Here is an 18,816-nt window from a genome sequence, read left to right as displayed (position 1 = left end):
CGGCACTTGAGACACTTTCATGAGCAAGACACTTTCATGAGCATTGCTTCATCCTGGCTTCGGGTTTCGTGTGACATAAGGATTAATGGGAACATGAGATAGAAGTCGTTAAGCAACTTGCCCAGGGCCACACTGATGATCTGGAAAAGGCCCAGACTCATTCCTGTGCCTTTGGGCTCCACTCATTTTCCTGATATATTCTATGAGGCTCTCAATCCCAGCTGCAGATTACAATGGTCTATGGTACTCGAGGAATGCCAGTCCCCAGGCGATAGAACAGAGTTTCGTGCACAGGGGAGGGGTTCAAACATTAGGGGTTTTTTTGTTTTTTTTTTTTTTTTTAATTTCCACATAAAGCTATGGGGTTTTTTAAAATTATTTTTTTCACAGGATTAATTGCTTTGGCCAGATGCCTGGGCATGATATGGGCATGGACCCAACTTCTTCTCTGAGCTTTTGTTATTCTTTTCTTCTGTTGGAGTTAATTCACCATATGGTATTTGGCATGATGTGCCATCTCTTAGGATATACTTTTCATCGTCTGTCAAGTGGGGCTGGTGGGTAACGGAGCTCCGCAGTCTCTTCCAACTCTGAATCTTAAAAATGGAGTGTTGGTGGCGTGTACAGTGAAATGAGCGGCGCGAAGGGAGAAGCTAGGGCGTGCCCCTGACTCCACAATCTGACTCTCCCAGTGTCTTCACATGTCCCTGATGGCCTGCTCTTATCACGGAGACGGTGAAATCCCAGCCCTCTATATCACTTTTGACATTTCAAACAAATGTAGCTCAACTGCTTTTGATCAACCAGAGGATAGATAACAGGTGTCAGGACTTTGTACAGCCGGTGCCTGGTGCTGAAGAAGTCAAAACAGGATTGCGAGGAGAAGGGAACGCTGCCGTGTGCCTCCTTCGGTTCACAGCCCCTAAGGCAAGCAAGCAAGCATATGTTTCAGCCTCTCACATGAATGGAGATATCTGCTTCATGCATCTAAGTCTGTCTCGAGATGCAAAGAACAGAACACTCCACAGGCTTCTCGTGTGTGCACATTCACCAGTTGCCTACCGCACACGGCCCCAAGGCCTGGGCTGAGGGGGTCCAGTCAGATGCCAGCCTCAGCAGACCTGGCCTGAGGAGGCTTTCTCCTCTGTGTGTTCTGGGAAAAAGCACATGGGGAGAAAGTCGACCTTTCAGCCTTGTGTAATTCAGTTGTCACTATGGCAAGGAAGTTGGGCTTGCGAGCCAAAGCTCATGCCTTTCAGCATGTGGTGTGGTAGAGTCATCAGAACAAGCCTTTGCCCAGGGCTGGATACTTGAAGCTCATCCTAATGCTCCTGAGCAGACAGTCCTGTGGGAAGTCACTATTATTACCATGTATGAGATGAGGAAACAAATGGAGGGTCCCCTCGATTTCTCCAAACTGGGTAGAAGAGTAGAGTCAAGGCCTAGAGTTAAATCCACCCTTCCGTGCCAGGAACTCTCAATCCGGGTAACAAAAGTACGTTTCCTCATTCAGAAATGGGGTCCTGGGGCCCTGAACGTTAGCCTGTGAGTTCCCGTTTCCTATAAATCCACTAGATGACTTGGACCTGTGCCTTCTTTCTCTGCCTCCAAAGCCCTTCCTTTGCAGATTGCTTTAGGACAATATTGACCTTGGCCCCTGGATTAAAACAACGCTGTTTTCCTACAAGCTTCCCACATGTTGCAATTGCACGGGCCTGCCTTGGGGAAAATTTTAAAATGGTGTTATTTTCTTTTGTGAGTAAAAGCAATACATGATCAATGTATTTTCTTTTCAAATTTTTATTGACGGGTATGCCTGCCTACCCCCTTTTCTGTGTGTGTCCAGTGCATGCAGGTTCTCGAGGAGGCCAGAGGAGAGCATACATGCCGCTCCCCTGAACATGAGTTTACAAATGCTTGTGAGCCATCTGATGGAGGTGCTGAGAACTGAACCCAGGTCCTCTGCAAGAGCAGCAAGCGCTCTGAACCACTGAGCCATCTCTGCAGCCCCTCAATGTAAAATTCTACTCAGACAAAACGAAAACACTTGCATTCTCATTCTACAGGGAGCCAGGCTAATCCTTCTAGACCTTTCTACATATATCTGTTTAACCTTTAATATATCTACGACATTAAACAGCTAGGTGATCTGGACATGGACTTATTCACTGTTTGCACACTGAACAAGTCCTAAGTATACTTTATGCGTACCTACATCCGAGTACAGGGGCAGGAAGTCTTGGCACAGAATTGACTTCCTGATTAACAAAGACATAACTGTTAATCCAGATTCTTGGCAGAGTTTCCTAGCTTTGACTTTCTAGGTTATTTAAGACTCTCTCCCCAAGGTCCTTCTTTTACTTGTTCATTGGCATCTGTTATATGACAGACTCCCTCCTAAATACTTCATGTGCATCAGCCTTAACGATGATGGGAGCCTTACAAATTAGGAATTATAGCCCCATCTATGTATGAAGGAACCAGAGCACAGGGAAGCAAGTTACCCAGCTTTTTACAACGGAGGAGCTGGGATTGGTACCCAGGAATATCCAACCTCAGAGGCTGTGTTGGAAGCAGAGCCGCCGTGTGCTAGCTGCTCCAACAGAGGCCATGGGAGCTGGAGGGATAAAAGGACATTCTAACTAGGGGAAAGCAGTAAGAACTAGAAGTGAACGTCAGAGATGGGAGGAGCGTGCATATAGTGAGGCCAAGATATGGGAAGAATTGGAAAGGGTCTGGACAACCACCTCAGAAACAGATGCCATGCCCAGGCAGCAGGGTTACATCTGTGTTAGAAAACCAACTTGAGTAGAAGACTTAGCCAGGATGGAAGGGACAGAAAGATCACTTAGGTCATGGTTTAAATGATGCAATTGATTAGAGACAGAAGAGATGGGTTTCGGGAGCATAGGAAGCAGAATGAATAGGCCTTGGTGACTATCACATAGTGCATCAGGCTCAGAGAACTGGCAGGCAGCCACAGCGGTAAAGAAACTCAGAAATGGAGCTGGAGGGATGCCAGAGTCCAGAGTGCTTACCATGCAAATAGGAGGACCTGAGTTCCATCCCCAGAGTCTGCTCGTAATAAGACAGACAAGGACACTAGCTTCTAATGTCAGACTTGGGGAGGCAAAGATGGGAGGATGCTTGAGGCTCACTGGCTAGCCTGCCTAATATAGTCAGTGAAAGGCTACTCCCAGTGAGAGGCTACTCCCAGTGAGAGATGCTGTCTCAGGAAGAACAAAGTAGACAGCTCCTGAGGAACAACACTTGAGGTTGCTCCCTGGCCTCCACACTCATGCACACACACACACACACACCTCCCACAGAAATATCCAAAACCGATCACAGGAACCTGTTAGAAGAGGAGCTAAGGAGTCGTGTTCGAGATGCCTGAGTTCAAGGTCCGTGGGTCTTGCTGGGAAAGTGCTTGCAGTGCCCAGACCCTTAGGACCATGGCCGGCCTCCATTATCCTGAATTGCATCATCCATGTTTGACGCTGTGTTTTCCATCCCCTCCTCCCCTGCAACTCTCTTAGCAGTCCATTGTATTTTATTTCTCCAGAAGTGAACTATTAACTTTTGACCATTATAGAAAAACACTCCCCAAGACTTATTTTCATCATTCTGTCTTTAGCCAAGGTTTTAGATACATTTACTGGCTCTGTAGGAAACAACTTTTTCTTTCCGGAATATTAAATGTGTCCAATGTCTGGAGATTCTACCACTGTGTTTGGGATTTATCCCAATTGTGCAATTATTGATCACACTTTTAAAGCTACACTAAGAATTTATGGTTCCTAAGTGAGATGCAGCTGAAGAAGTAATACCAATTATCCCCTAATTGCAATAGTTATGATCCCCCAAGTAAGTAAGAGAGCAGGTTTCAGCAACCCAAATGTGGTACTTTCTAGAAACCTTAACTATGGATATCAACTTTTTTTTTGTAATTATATTTATGTACAGAACACTTAGTATACATTTAACCCAATTTAGTGGTGAGTTCTTAAGCCTTTGCCTTTTCCAGCTTGGCAATGGGAGCCACAGACTTAGGATCCAGGACTTTGCCTCCTCAGTGGCAGTGGTCTGTCATATCTGTCTTTATAGTTGGTCCTAATGGCTTCCACCCGCTTAGCCAGAGCACCCTTGTCTTCGGAGTTAACCTGTGTGAAGGCAACAGTGGAGCATGTCTTCCTGTGGACCAGATGCCCCAGCCTGGCCTTTCCCTTGATGATGCAGTAGGGCACCCCCATCTTTCAACACAGGGCAGGCAGGAAAACCACCAGCTCAATGGGGTCTACATCATGGGCAATCACCACCAGCTGAGCCTTGTTGTTCTCCACCAAGGTGGTGACTGTATTGACTCCTGCTCGGAGGCCAGGTGGTCTCTTAGTTGAGATGTCCCCTTTGCCAGCAGCTTTCTTCTCAGCAGTGGCCAGCAGCCTTTGCTTCTTCTCTTGCTTTGTCTCTGGCCTATACTTGTGGGCAAGCTTAAGCAGCTGAGTAGCTGTTTGCCTCTCCAGGGCTTGTGTGAACTGGTTAACGGCAGGAAGTACTTTGAGCCGCTTACAGAGGACGACTCTTTGGCACTGCAGCCTGATGTAGTGGGGCCATTTGATGAAACATGTTAGATCTCTTTTGGGCTGGATATCCTGTCCAATGCCGAAGTTCTTGGGCCTTTTCTCAAACAAAGAATTGACCACCTTTTTGGCCTCCTGTTTCTTGATGACATCAGGGGGCCAGGGCCACCTTCTTCCCCTTGGCCTTCTTTCCTTTGGGCATCTTGCTCAGCTGGTGGAGAGAGCTCAACTTTTCAAAAGAGCAAAGCTAAAAACAGTCTTAGAGACCATGTAGTTCCTTTCTCCAAACATCCTGCCAACCAGGTGTACAAGGTCGGAAGAGAAAAGAAGAGCAGATATTTAGCTCTGTGTTGGGAACCAACAATCATAGATGTTAGCCAAACCTCCTTCATGTCTTTCAGGTTCCTGTCTTTCTGGCGGCTCCTCCTCTACCACGCTCTGTGCCTCGCCCTGCCGGAGGTCTCAGCCCATACTGTGGAGCTAAATGAAATGTTTGGTCAAATCCAGTCACCTGGCTATCCAGATTCCTATCCAAGTGACTCTGAGGTGACATGGAATATTACTGTCCCAGAGGGCTTTCGGATCAAGCTTTACTTCATGCACTTCAACTTGGAATCCTCCTATCTTTGTGAATACGACTATGTGAAGGTGAGACCTCCAACACTCTCCAACTGGGAATAGGTAACATTCTTCTTCATGGGGTTGCATCTAGTAAGGGAGACTCACTCTCAGGAACACAATGCAATGAAGGATGGGAGTGGCCAGCCAAGTTCAAGCCTATGAGCACTGGTGGAATGACTCACTTAACACAAGTCTCTCTCCTCCATTCTCAATGTCTGTAATGTAGCCAATAGCTACAGCTCCAACCTCCAGAGAATTTAGACTCAGGAATAAGCGAATCACAGAGAATCATAATTATGTCAGACACTGAGATATTCTAAAGCATTGCCAAGTTACCTAGATAATAACCAAATGTTTAGGATTACGGGATATGCAACAGTCAACATCAAGAGGTAAGATTTGAAGAAGGAAGGCTAATATGTGATTCTGAAGGCCTTGAATATTGTGTCAAAAGTTTATATTTTATTAGCACAGGACATGGCCATGGAAAGGAAGTGGCTTAATGGGAAATATTAAGAATATATACAGAACGCAATGGAGTATTCAATATACAGACAATATTCCTGGGAATTGCCATGGGTGAGGAGTTTTAGTTTTAAAGTAGGTCTAAACTAAACAAGCATGCCTGTAACTCCAGGACATAGAAGCTAAGGACAGGACAATGGTGAGGGCAAAGTTTGAACAAACTCAAGCTGTGTCTTCCAAAAGAACAAAAACAAAATTTAATAACAAAGTGGATCTGAAAAGTTTCAAAATATTCTAAGAGAATATTAAGGTAGTACCTACTTCAAAAAGCTATAAAACTAGAAAAATTTACTTTTGTATACATGCGTGTATGTATGTATGTATGTATGTATGTATTTTAATGCATATGAATAGTTTGTATAAAAGTGTACTACATGTGTGCAGTGCCCACAGAGGCCAAAAGAAAGTATTGGATTCCCTAGAACTGTAGTTACAGGATGTGAACCACTGTGTGGGTACTGGTCCCAGGGCTTTCAGAAGAACATCTCTCTGGCCCCATGTTGTACCTAATAAGTTCTCTGACTTCCTGGAAAGAGTTCTCATCTAATCAGCCCAAAATCAGTTTTCTACATCTTAGTTTCTAGTCTACGCTTACCTTCCCATTCAGCCGGTCACTCAGCAACAGCTAACCTTATATGAAGCAGCAAATTAGTGAATTTTCCAGACCCCTTTATACTTGTTCTCTCATTCAAACCTTAGAAAAGTTTTATGAGACATGAACACCTATCTTACCTCACAGCAAGACCAACCCAGAAAGGTTAAGTGACTCAAGGCAGTGGGTCTGGGAGATGGCAGGTCAAGATCTAACCCATGTCATGGGAATTTGAACCCCATGTTTGTTTGACTACAGACAGTTCACAAGCTCTGCTCCGCTGAGTCCCAGGATACAAGAGCTCACAAGAGGCACAGGAAATGGCAAGTGTAGCTGTTGACCCCTCCACTGCCTCAGACTGTGTGATATGTAGAGCATTAGCATGGCATCAAATGTTCACATGGTGTTTCATGTCCAGGCTCTCAATCTCAGCGCCATTGATGTTTGGAGCCAAGTATAGACATTGCTGAGAAACAGGGTTTTCAACAACGAAAATTCCCTGACCTCTACTTGTTGAACATCAGTGGCTTGCTAAACATCAGTTACTTGTTGGCATAACCAACAATGTCTACCAGTGTTGACACTATCCCAGAACCATTGCTGTTTGGGGTGTTGCCATAGACTCGGTGCCCCGTTTTTATGGACAATGGGACTATTATGATGCAAAAGATCTGACATCCCAAGAAGAAAGACAAGCCTAAAAAAGATGGGATCTAAACAGTTCAAAATATGCTTGAGGCAGCTTGCAGAGTGAGCTGCTGAGCTGAAATCATTGTGAAATAGACACACTTGTCTAATTCCTACAGGGAAAGAGATTCATATGGGGGAGAGAGTTTGCGTGGTTAACTGTCTAGAATACCCTCCTAACATCAGCATCAGCTGCCTGCAGAGGTTCTGGCAGCCATGAGACAGGAACAGGCTTCCCACTGCAAGATGCTGCCACATCTGCTGGCAGGTGGCATTCATATAGAGACAGAGCCTTGTGTGCTCATCCACATATGTGCAATAGAGTTGCCCTCTAAGATAAAAACTCACGGAAGTTAAGCTTGGGGGCCTGTAGAAGTCCATATCCTCATAATTTGCAGGATGATGCTAAATTTTACACAGTTTAAGTATTTTTTTTTCCTCTGATAAACATGATCCAATAACTTAAGTTTGGCATAGTACAGAAAAACACAAATGTGGAACTGTTTGGGTTTGGGTGAGCTATAAGTAGCTCCTCTTCTTGCTCATTGTCACCTTATAGCACTTTGAGGTCCAGTGCTTGAATTTGCAGCTCCATCCAAGTTCTCATTGGCTGGAAGAGGACACTGAAGGTCAGAATTCAAAGAAAAAACTAACACTTGGCCTTTGAACTCTTGAGTCCAGAAGTGTCACACGGAGCAGAAACCGGTTCTGCTTTCCTAGATGACTTTACAACCCCAGGTTCCAGTATATCCAGTATATACTTTAGTTTTTTAAACCTTTAATGAGACAGAATCTCTTCTCTTTCAATCAAAATGCAAGCACAAACATGCCCTATGGCTCCAAGGTAAGTCAACACCACTCTCCCAAATTCTATTTGTTCATCTGTTCAATGAAGGATTGCATCACTTTTCCTAGGGATGCATGAACAAATGTTCCCTGCTTGGAATCTTTAACTGACCAAGGGAATGACTCTACCAAAGTCCAAGTTGGTGAACCAACTCCCTGGTGAGCCAGGGAGTTCATTGGGGTTACTTGCAGGATATTGGAGGAGGAGTTAGAGGCAACTGAGTCACCCCAAACACACCTTGGCCTGGGTGAAAACTCATGACAGCTCTATCCTGTGTCCCTGTGTGACTTGAAGACTATTGGAGACAGGCTAGAGAGACTTAAAGGTAGCTCAGATGGGAGGTTCTCTTCTGCCCAGCAAGGCCTAGTGAATCTTGTTAGTTTCAGTAACTTCCTGAACCTTGTGTACTTGTTTGAGATTAAGGAGCTTCCTCCAGGAGAGAGAGATTAAGGAGCTTCCTCCAGGAGAGAGTGTTGCAGCCTGGAGAAAATTGATGGAACAATAAGTTCCCCCTTTTTGCGATGATCCCTAAACCTCCCAATATTACTTGCCAGAATTTTCCAGACGACCCCTCCAAGTCTTCATTGTCCTATTTAGCTAGTTCTCAAAGTTCCAAGGCTATTATTAGTACAGAAGTAGAGCCTGCAATTTTCAGGGGACTACTTTAGTGAGACACTATCTGAATTGAACTTGTAAAGATAGCACACCACGGCTGTTATTTACCAAGTAACTTAAAATATCATCAGTTCCCTTTGGCAGGAAAACATTTCAGACTATTTGGGGGCTTTTTTGCTCCGTAGCTAAATTTTCCTTGTAGCAATGGGGTCAGTTTAAGGGACCACCCAACTCGCAGGAACCCTTTCCATTCCAGCCCACATCCATGGTGCTCCCTTGCCACTCATGCCCACCAGGATGACCATGAGGGAACTGCTGACACCAAGTATCATCAGCCAAAGCAAAACAGTACCTCAGAGCTGTGAGCCGGATGCTCACAGTTACGGGAATTCCTCGCCAGCCTGTTTTCCCGCAGTCCGCAGTCTTCAAGACACGTGCACATCTGCACAGCAGCATCTGCCTCCTTGGAATGTGCTGTCACTGTGGAGTCCTGCAGTGCACAGATGAGGCACATGCATCACAGCTGGTGGGTACAGCAGATGAAGGGCTCAGCAGAGATGCTGAGCATTGATGTTGGAAGCCTCGATTCTGCTTATCATTCTACACTATGGCATTAGCCTTAGGCAAGTGGCTTCTTCTAGAAAGAATCTCTTCTTCTCAATCCTCCCTTCCCTTGTCAAACAGGGAGTTGATTTACTTGGTTCGTAATTCCACCTAAGCTCGGTATTAAAAGACCTTAGAAACCAAAATCTAACTCCTCCACCACAACTACCACCACCACCACCACCCACCACCACCATTATCATCATCATTGTGACAAGAGTGAGGAAGGATAATTAATTGGCCCATATCAGGCCTAGGACAGAATTTACACGTGAAAATTGTCGATCTCTTCTGGAGTGGTATTACACACCTTTGAGCCCACTATGTGGGAGGCAGAGACAAATGGATCACTGTGTTGAGATCAGCCTTGTACACCCAGTTTCGTGCCGGACCAGGGTTAGACAGAGAGATACCCTATAGAAAAAATTAAATATATCTTTTCTTCTTTTAAATTAATCAAGCTATAGGAGAGACCTATCTAATGAATACCTAGGTTTTAAGTTGCAATATTTAGCAATTGTCGCCTGTAGTCAAATTGTTACAGCTGTCTTATAGTTGAATTCTATTATCTAGCCAGAAAATACAGGGTTTTCCCAGAAATTGCAACAAATGAAGTTTAACTGAACATCAGATCAAATGATTGACTTATAAAGGAGTCATGAGGTGAGAGTTTGTGGAAATGCAAACCTTCAGGCACTGAGGTTCACACCATTTATACTTTTCTTTCCAAGTTAACTCACACCATCTGCTTGTTACAAAGAAAGCATACAGCACTCCACTTCAGCAGCTATTTGCCTGTCTGTCTGTCTGTCTGTCTGTCTTTCTCTATCTATCTATCTATCTATCTATCTATCTATCTATCTATCTCTATCTGTCTCTGTCTATATATGTTTCTCTTTCCATTGCTTTCTCTCAATCCCCACCCCCGAAGCTCAGTTTGTAGCTACTAAGTATCCAAAACATGCAGTGCCCCATTCTGTTAACCCCTGCACCCCTTAGATAATGAACAGTTCTTGTGTCCTTTCCGCTGTGAGCCCCTTGGCCTTCCATCCTTAGTCAGCTCGCCCAGTACATCGCAATGTTCTCCTAAATACCTGCCAGATATCAGTCTCTCCCATAAGTCTGCCCTCAGTAGACATTCAGAGGGATCATCTTCAAGTATCTCTCTGCTGGTGTTATTCTCATGATCCTTCCATACCTGCCCACTTTCTTACGAAGCCCAAGGATTCTGTAGATAACCTATGACTAAGATGAGCACTGACAAACCTGGGTACCCAAAGATAAGCCATTCAGTCCTGCCCACTAGAAATTCACAGTTTCAAAGGAAGTAGCAAGACAATTACATAATTACAATTTTAAAACCTGCACGAGAAACACAAGACAACACACACGTGTGTCAGTGGTCGTGGTCACTTCTGTGTAGTCAGAGGTAATGCTTTAAGGGTATGTAGAGCGTCGGCATGGGGATTCCTGGATTGGAACGTGTCAGCAGTTAACCATGGCTCGGAGATCGAAAAGGATGTACCAGTCGAGGCAGAAAGAGTGGTCGGAGTTGACGTTTCTTAGGGAGAGACACAAGAAAAGCCTAGAACAATTACGAGGGACTAAGAAAACGTCTAGTAAATTTGGCTTTAAACATAGCCATCCAAGGGCTGGAGAGATGGCTCAGTCAGTTAAGAGCACTGACTGCTTTTCCCAGCAACCATATGGTGGCTCATAACCATCTGTAACAGGATCCAATGCCCTCTTCTGGTGTGTCTGAAGACAATTACTATGCATAATAAATAAAATAAGTCTTTAACACACACACATAAAAACAAAAATAACAAACAAACAAACAAACAAACAACCATGGCCATCCAAAGTGATAGACAAAAGACTAACTGATTGAATTGATTTGGGGACTTAAGCATGCACACCATGGTCATAAACAGGTGATCAATAGGTTAACTTGATTCTTCAGTATATTGTGTTTGCTGGTTTTATATGAGTTCACTCTGTTTTGAAAAGGCAAATTTGTAACAACAAAAATAGAAATAATATCAATGGAAAACCTTGTGATCTCACACAAAAATCACCATTTCCCTTACAAATTCTGGCAAAATTGAGAGGCAAGCAGCTGGCACCCTATAGAGTTGACCATGTGGTCGGGGCTCCACACCCTAGTGCCAAAGTGTTCTTATATCTTGCTTGCACTCCCCTTGTAGAAAAGAATGTGAAACTTTCCCCTCCAGTGAGTCTACCGAAAAAAAGGAGGGACAGAGAAGTGCCAGAGAAGGCGTATATTTCAAGGAAAATTATTTGAAAACATTCTTTGTGGAATGAGGAATGTCTGTCTGCATTTAATGTGCAAAATGTGTTTCTGTCTAAAGAAAGCCCTTTGTGCTTTCAGTGTGGCATCATCTGGCATCTGAGTGTAGGATTTTCAATGGGAAGCTATAAACTAGGGACGGGAACATGGAGGTGATGTAGTCAGCAACATGTTTCAGTAAGTTTGATCTAGATACATAAATACAGGACATAGACAGAGGCCATGATGGGAACTTACTGACTAGATTGAGTGTGTTAGTTGGATAGAAGGTGTGTCTGGAGGAAGCTCACAGGCCCTGACAGAAAGCTTTGGAAGCTCAGGTGGTACATCACAGGAAATAGGGCCCAGGGGATAGGAAGGGGAAATGAGGACTTCTAACCTAGGTTCTGACAGCCCTGTGACGACTTTCCCTGGGCATTGAGACAGGGTGCATGTGTGGATCAGCTGGTTTAGAAGGCACGGGGTTGCAGAGCGCTGAGTCTGGAACACAACTGGAAGTGCTAATCCAGATTTTAGGATGGGGCTTAACCAGTCGTAAGGATAAAATGAACTGAGTCACTATGCATGAGATCCCCTTGGCCAAGCTTCTTCATCTCCCTTAGCTTGGGCTTGTTGTCAGCATTTTTGTTTTAATCCAGAATGGACAGAGTGTCTTCCTCCAGGGGTGGCAATGGTGTAAGGTGGATAGCAAGGGACTCATCTGGCATCAGCTGCTGCTCTGTGGATATAATCATCCTTGTCTATTCTCATCACCTTGCTGAATCACCCAGGGCTATCTGGGTAATTCCTTCTACATGTTTTGAAAGTACTATTTAAAGGCAGGGGGCTGTGTATTGCCATCAACATTTTGGCAGGAGTTTACAGTCTACTGCCGCATGCAATTCTTCTCATGGAATAGAAAGACATGGGTACTGTTATAACTAGCTTACAAAGAAGGACACTGAGGCACAAACGGAACTTCCCAAGTCCCTCTGGAAAAGCCAGGTCTCAGTGCCTGGTCTTTGCATGCACAAGATGTGGTTCTGTTTCCCACTCAGGTCAGTTCTAGACTGGAAAGGGCCTACGTATGTATCACGGCCATGTGTTTATTTCTAAGACAACAGTTTACCTATTATGGTATTATAGTGAAATTTATAAAATGGCATCAAGGGATTTGGGGGCTCCTGTTTGGTCCAGATTCTGTAAAAATAGCTTTCTCTTTTATCCTGACTTTGAGAGGACAATCGTTTTAAGAGATAATAAGGAATGGATTCTATAGTACAAAGGCTAGGAAGTGCTCAGCTGATATGTTTGTGGAACATATGCATCCCAGATCATTCCTACCAGACTGCCAGCCCCAGGAGTTCAAGGTCGAGTCTGTGTTTTTACTAGTAGCAGGCAGTGTGCTGGGTAGGACAGAAAAAGGCACAAGCCTCCAGGCAGTTGTGCTGAGGAAAGAACACCATCCTAGAGATCACCCACTGGCTCAGGATAAGACCTGGGGCAAGTCACCCGTGCATTCTGGGTGTAGCTTTCTCAGTAAGGGAAGGACACCCTCTCTGGCTTTGCCATATCCTTACTGTTTTCGAAGCTCTGAGATCCAGTCCAATGCCTTTTTCCCTAAGTCACATGGGTCAGTCTGCATCCTGCTGCATAATTAAGATAGAAGTCCTCTGACCTCGACTGCTGATTTCATTACAGCTCTCTGTTTACTTAGAACGTGCCCATGACCTTCAGGCTGGGCTGACCCCAGCTACTTCGGTGGCTCTGCTCATTCTCTAAGAGTGGACAGGAGGCCGTAGCCTCAGAAGGAAATGAAAATTAGATGACGGTTTCTCTTGAGTGATAATTGTAGTCTGGGCATGATTCTTCCTGCTGGGGTGTTGGGCCCCAAACACCAATGCCTGCTAACTGAAGAGAACTAGGAAGTGAAAATGAGCTGCAGAAAGTGTGACCAGATCTTATTTTAAGCAGGAAATGCAAACAGAACAGCACAGGCTCTGTGTGGTGGTGAGAAGAAACAGAAGGAAGAGCCTCACACTTGATCCAGGAAGGCAAGCGAATGTGGATGGACCCGTGTGAGATAGATGTTCTCTCTGGGGCATTGCGGACAGGGTGCACATCCGTGTTGTTGTGTGTCCACAGGAAACGGTTGAAAAGGTAGAACTTAAGCTTTCCTTACAGGAGAAGAGAAAAAGTGGGAAAAGGAGTTCAATCAGGAAATGCTGTGTAGCTACAGTTTTAAGGTACAGGATCAAGACTCCTGTATTTTATCTATTGAGTAATGAGCTGATGAGGAAAGAAACAAAATAGAGGCCGTATAGGGGTGGTGTGGAAATATGGCAGGCAGGGAACTCATTACAAAGAGACTACTTGAGCAAAGATAAGAATGATCTTAGTCTTGTGTCTCCTGGAGAGAAAGCATCCCACAAAGAGGGAACAGAGGGCACAAAGACCCAGGAAGGGAAATGTGTGCTGTGTATGAAGAAGGAATTAGAAATGGTACAGATAGGACCAGGGAGGAAGGCATGGGAATAGGGCCCCAGCATGACGCTGTGGGGGAAGAAAACACTTGGACAGCTGCTTTGCCCTGACTCTTGGAGAACAGCATTAACATCCAGATTGTATATTCTGGAGAGCTGAGGCCTAGGGACAATGATATGTGCATTTGTAAATGAAGGAAAGTAGTAGGCATGGGAGGGACAAGAGATGGATCTTGGCACATCATTCTTCTTTTGAATACAAAAGACATTAAGATCCCAGAAACAATGGTGGAACAATGTGAAAATAAGTGAGAAATGATGAGTTTTCATAGAATTTATTTATTTATAATATGGTTTGTTTAATTGTCATTTGGGGGGAACTTAACAATTAAAGATGGTTGTGTGACTGTTTAACAATTTGAGCACAATTCTAGAGAAGTTGACAGTTAGCTCTTGTAAGCTAATAGGCTTTTCCGGATTCATAACACAACATGGCAGAATTAAAGTAGCAAGAATAAGTGACAATGCCCGTGGATCTGCATTTCCAGTCCCTGTGAAGAATTTCTATGCAAGGATGGAGGATATAAACAGAGTTGGTTGGGATAGGCTTCTGAGCTGTGGCAGTGAACACAATGGCTCATACATTCCTGCAAACTGCTCAGGCTGTTACTCAAAGCTGATCCCTGCCTCCCCCAGTCCAGACAGGGACTTACCTTGAGCCTTGCAGCTTGTGCTATCAAACACAACCATCCTTTGTTTTATCCCATCCCCAAGCTATTTTCCTACACTGAGCTGTGGGGCCCCAGACTCCCTACACTAAAGGGATTTGCATATGAATGAACAGCCCCCAATCCTGGAAGAGGTGGGATGCAGGATTCTGAGCCATTCACAAGCTAGAGGGATTGTAAATCCACCCTGGCTCTCCTCCCCAGCTACAGTACCAGGAGCTTTCTTGCTGCCCCTCTGCAGCCTCTTCCAGCTAAGATGTGAGATTCTGCTGGCTCCCACCTGCGGGATGCCTGGATGCCATTTCCCAGGCTCTGGGCCAGACCCCTCCCCTGCTGGTTCTTTCTTCTCTCCTTGCACATGCTGACCTCTTCAGTTCCCCATCCTTCCTGGCACCAGTGGCAGCTACAGACTCTCAGGACCTGGGAGCTCTTTCTCAGGCCCCCTCATTCTACCCTCTACACAGAGACAGGACCTTCTTGTGGTATTGTCAAGCTCCGTTAAAAGGTTTTACTGTGGTTAGCTGAAAAAATAAAGTAAGATAAGACTACTATCCAGGGGAGATCAGTACACCTGGGCCATTATGATGTAACTTAAAACCAGACTCAGTTTCCCCACCTAGGAAATAAAAAGTGTACACTTTCGACTATCTTTTTCAACTCTGAGCGTTGACGTAATTGTCTGATTCTAATTATTTGACCAGAGTTGGAAGTCAAGTCATGTGAATTTTATCAGGTTTCCTACTCATAGGCGGTATAGCCTTTGCGGAATTCATAGGACCTCTCTACACTTGAAACTGTGATGTCTCTGTGAGTTACACTCACGACATGCTCAAGATTAAAAACAAGTAAAGCCAGAGCTAAAAATGTTGCATAAGGAAAAAAGATGAGTCATCGTCTTATTCATTTGTTTTTATTTAGGAAGTTGTTTGTTTATTGAGAAAAGGTTCTCTCACTCTGTAGCTCTTCCAACCTGGTGACATATGGTGACATAGGACCCCTGGCCTGGAACTCACAGAGATCTGCCTTGGTAAGCAGCCATTCCTGGCTGTTCATCACTTGGTTCTTAAGACCACATGGTGTAGGCCAGGACTAATGCATTGACACCCTCGCCCCCCCACCCCAGCACAGCTATCTGAAATCAACTGAAATCTTCCATCTTCCGGTTATGTGATTTCACCCGGCTGGCTTTCAAAAGCCTTTTAAATATTGCTCAGTGCCAGGGCACACAGTTCTCTCTCGGGTTCTTGTCGGGTGTCTGGTACACTTAATTTGCTTCCACCCATGTTCGTTAACTGCAATGCGAAGCCACTTGCTAGAGTAGCAGGACAGGAGCATCATCCACTGGCCTGGCCCCTGCAGGTGAACATGGTTCCCTTCCTACCAAATGTCCCATTACACTTTTGTGTCTATTGAGATTCGTGTATATTCCGTCTGTGAAGGGAAATACATTAAATATTTGTCATTCAAGTCTGGCTTATTAGGTCAATGACTCTTTAAGCTCAAGTTTCTTTTTAAGTCTAAAAGCAAAGAAGAATTACCTATAGTTTGACACTAATTCCTTCTACTTTGTACTCTCATTATGTGTAGTCAGGGTATGTATGTATGTATGTATGTATGTATGTATGTATGTATGTAACCAAGGTTACATCCCCATGTATAAGACCAGGGAATAACTTTGCAAATATAATCTCCAATGGTCTGATCAGTCTTGGAAGGTTCCAAGTTTCTTATTTCCTCAGATGCTTCTGTAGAGGTGATCATTGTTTTATGGTTAAGGCTGTAGACAAAGCTAAAGATGAAGAGTGGGTGACTTTAAGACTCTAAGAATCTATTCAATTATCATACTTGAGATGTCCACTCAAAAATGTCAGACTTACTCATTGTCCCCAAACACTTCTTTAATAGCCTTGTCCCCACAAGTTCTCTTTCACTGTGTAATAAACCACTCCAGCTGCTCATAAATAGCATCGTTCCATCTGTTCAAAATTCTGTGGTCAGGAATGTGAGTGGAATGGTCCTTCCCTGGGCTAGCTTAGAGTAAGAAATTCACTTATGTTCAAAGGTACAAAATGATCTCACATATCTACCTGGTGGTTAAATGGTGAGTGTCAACTAGATGTTCTAGAAATCTCATGTAGAAGAGGCATCTCTAGCCTTCATCACTTTGATGTTCCAATGGGCCTCCTGAGGCTTCTTCGCATGGTAACTTCAGAGTAGGATCACACATGTGAAATAAGGGAAAAAGAGTTGATTAACAAACAAAAATATTATGCTGAGCAGTGGTAGTATATACCTTTAATCCCAGCACATGGAGGCAGAGGCAGGTGGGTCTTTGGGAGTTCGAGGCCAGCCTGGTCTACAGAGTGAGATCCAGGACTGCCAGGGCTACGCAGAGAAGAAACTTTGTCTCAAAAAATAAAAACCAAACGAACAAACAAAAAACAAAAACAAAACGAAACAAAAAAAAAGACTAACATTAAAAGAATAGCGTGCAGGCTATACTCAGAAACATGACTCCCATCTAAGGACTACAGCAATGGGGGTTTCCTTGCTAAAAAATTTCCTAAGAATATTTCCAGGTCTTTGCAAATTCTCTATTAATGTGACACCAAATGGGCTCCCTAATGATTACTAAGTTCACGAGAATTTAACTCTTGTTTCTAGTTCTAATATTAGAGTCTACACTCTGTTCCAAATACAGCCCAGGCAGGTAGGAATTCACAGGATGAAAAAACAATTAGCTGGAAACATCAGGGTTAGTAGGTATTGTGGCTAATCTGAGTTAATAAGCTGCTTGGTGAAGATAGGCCTGGGTGCTGAAACATCATTGGAGAGCAGTGGAGGCTAAGAAAATGCATCAGGTACCTAGGAGCATGGTCTGAGGAGTCCTTTCCAAACTGCCTTAGCAGGGCTCCTTGCTAAACATAGATTTTGCACACATGGGCTTAACAGAAAACTCAGAAGTTTTACTAAAGCTGTGACAAGCAATCAATAGCTACAAAACTGTGAAGCCTGAGTTTAGATAAGGCATATCCCTTCAAACATACAATGTCCTTTTGTCAACACAAGTCACCAGTTCAGTCCAGGAGCAGTAAAGTCACGAGACAGAAGGCTCAGCATACAGGAATGGAAGAGCCAGTTGCAGGTACAATATACCACAGCCTCAGAACAAAATCACTCATGCCCTTTACAAACCCTGAACACAATTTCACCCTGTTGCCTAAGTGCACTGTGAGATCAGGCTTGAAGTTCAGGTCCTGTGATCTGAACTGTGTCTATGTACAGATGCTCATTCACAGTAGGGGCTTCTGTGCAGCTTCTCTTTGCCATAGATCTCTGAACCTATAGGGAAAGTTACTTGGCCCACCATGCCCAGTGTCTGGTTCTCTTTGTGGTGTAAGAATAAGATGAGTTCGGCAAAACCCTCACTGAAAAGTGGGAGGGACGGAAATAGCACAGCAATCAGCTCTGTGTTGTCTGCTCAAGAACTTAGGGACGTTCCCCGGAGAGTGCCCAGTCCAGTGCTCTCTGTGGCTCTGGATAATCGCCTTGGTTCTGCTTCTGGCTTCATAACTTCACCTTCAGAGACATCCTTTCCTTCTTCCAAGACAGAGCTCAAGTTTGCAGCAAGGTACTCTCAACACACTTGAACCCAAGACTTCATCTCATTTCTCGTCATTTGTCTCATCATTTCTAGTTGAAGCTGGCACGCGCCACCCCCCACCACCATGTTTCTTTTGAGTCTTCTAGATGTGAGAATATAGTTCTTTATAGAAAACAATAACAAGCAGAGTCGTTTTCCGAGTTAACTTTTGTGCTTAGAAGAGTGCTTCAGAGTCTGGAAGCGTCCTATCTGACTTCTGGTTTGGGTGATAAGTTCCAGGCTCTGTCTCAAGTCCTTCAGAGATCAACACACAGGTCATAACAATGCATTTTCGACCTCACCCTTATCTTGCAGCTACTTTTTCTTTCTAGTGAAATGAACAATTCCCAAGCCCAGACCAGCCCTCTCTAAGTTATCACATTTCTGACAGCTCAGTGGATACTTGCTTCTTCTTGATAACGAGGTAGTGCACAGCCAACAGAGCATGCCCGCATGGAGTGCTCTGCGGATATTTTCTTAGCCAGAGCGCCAGCCCCGCTGTGCTGATGCTCTGCCTTCTAAGCTACCACAGCTGGTCTCCCAATTGATTCACCACTGCAGAGCTCACACACTCTTTTTTGCAAGAGTCCAGTAGTGGTTTC

The 18,816-nt window shown here is 44.4% G+C and overlaps 1 protein-coding gene across 3 annotated transcripts in view; it reads left to right on the top strand.

The window, feature by feature from the left end:
• Masp1 (mannan binding lectin serine peptidase 1) overlaps positions 1-18,816 on the top strand; it is a 72,294-nt gene that overhangs the window by 1,845 nt on the left and 51,633 nt on the right. For all 3 annotated transcript variants that reach the window (XM_021209130.2, XM_029544541.1, XM_029544542.1), the window contains exon 2: positions 4,982-5,228. In XM_021209130.2, coding sequence (XP_021064789.1) covers positions 4,982-5,228 — 247 coding nt within the window. The remainder of the gene's footprint in view (positions 1-4,981; positions 5,229-18,816) is intronic.

The sequence above is a fragment of the Mus pahari genome, chromosome 12 (assembly GCF_900095145.1).
Source record: "Mus pahari chromosome 12, PAHARI_EIJ_v1.1, whole genome shotgun sequence".
NCBI lineage: Eukaryota > Metazoa > Chordata > Mammalia > Rodentia > Muridae > Mus > Mus pahari.
The sequence above is the reverse complement of the archived record's forward strand: the minus strand, read 5'-3'. Positions and strand labels throughout refer to the sequence as shown.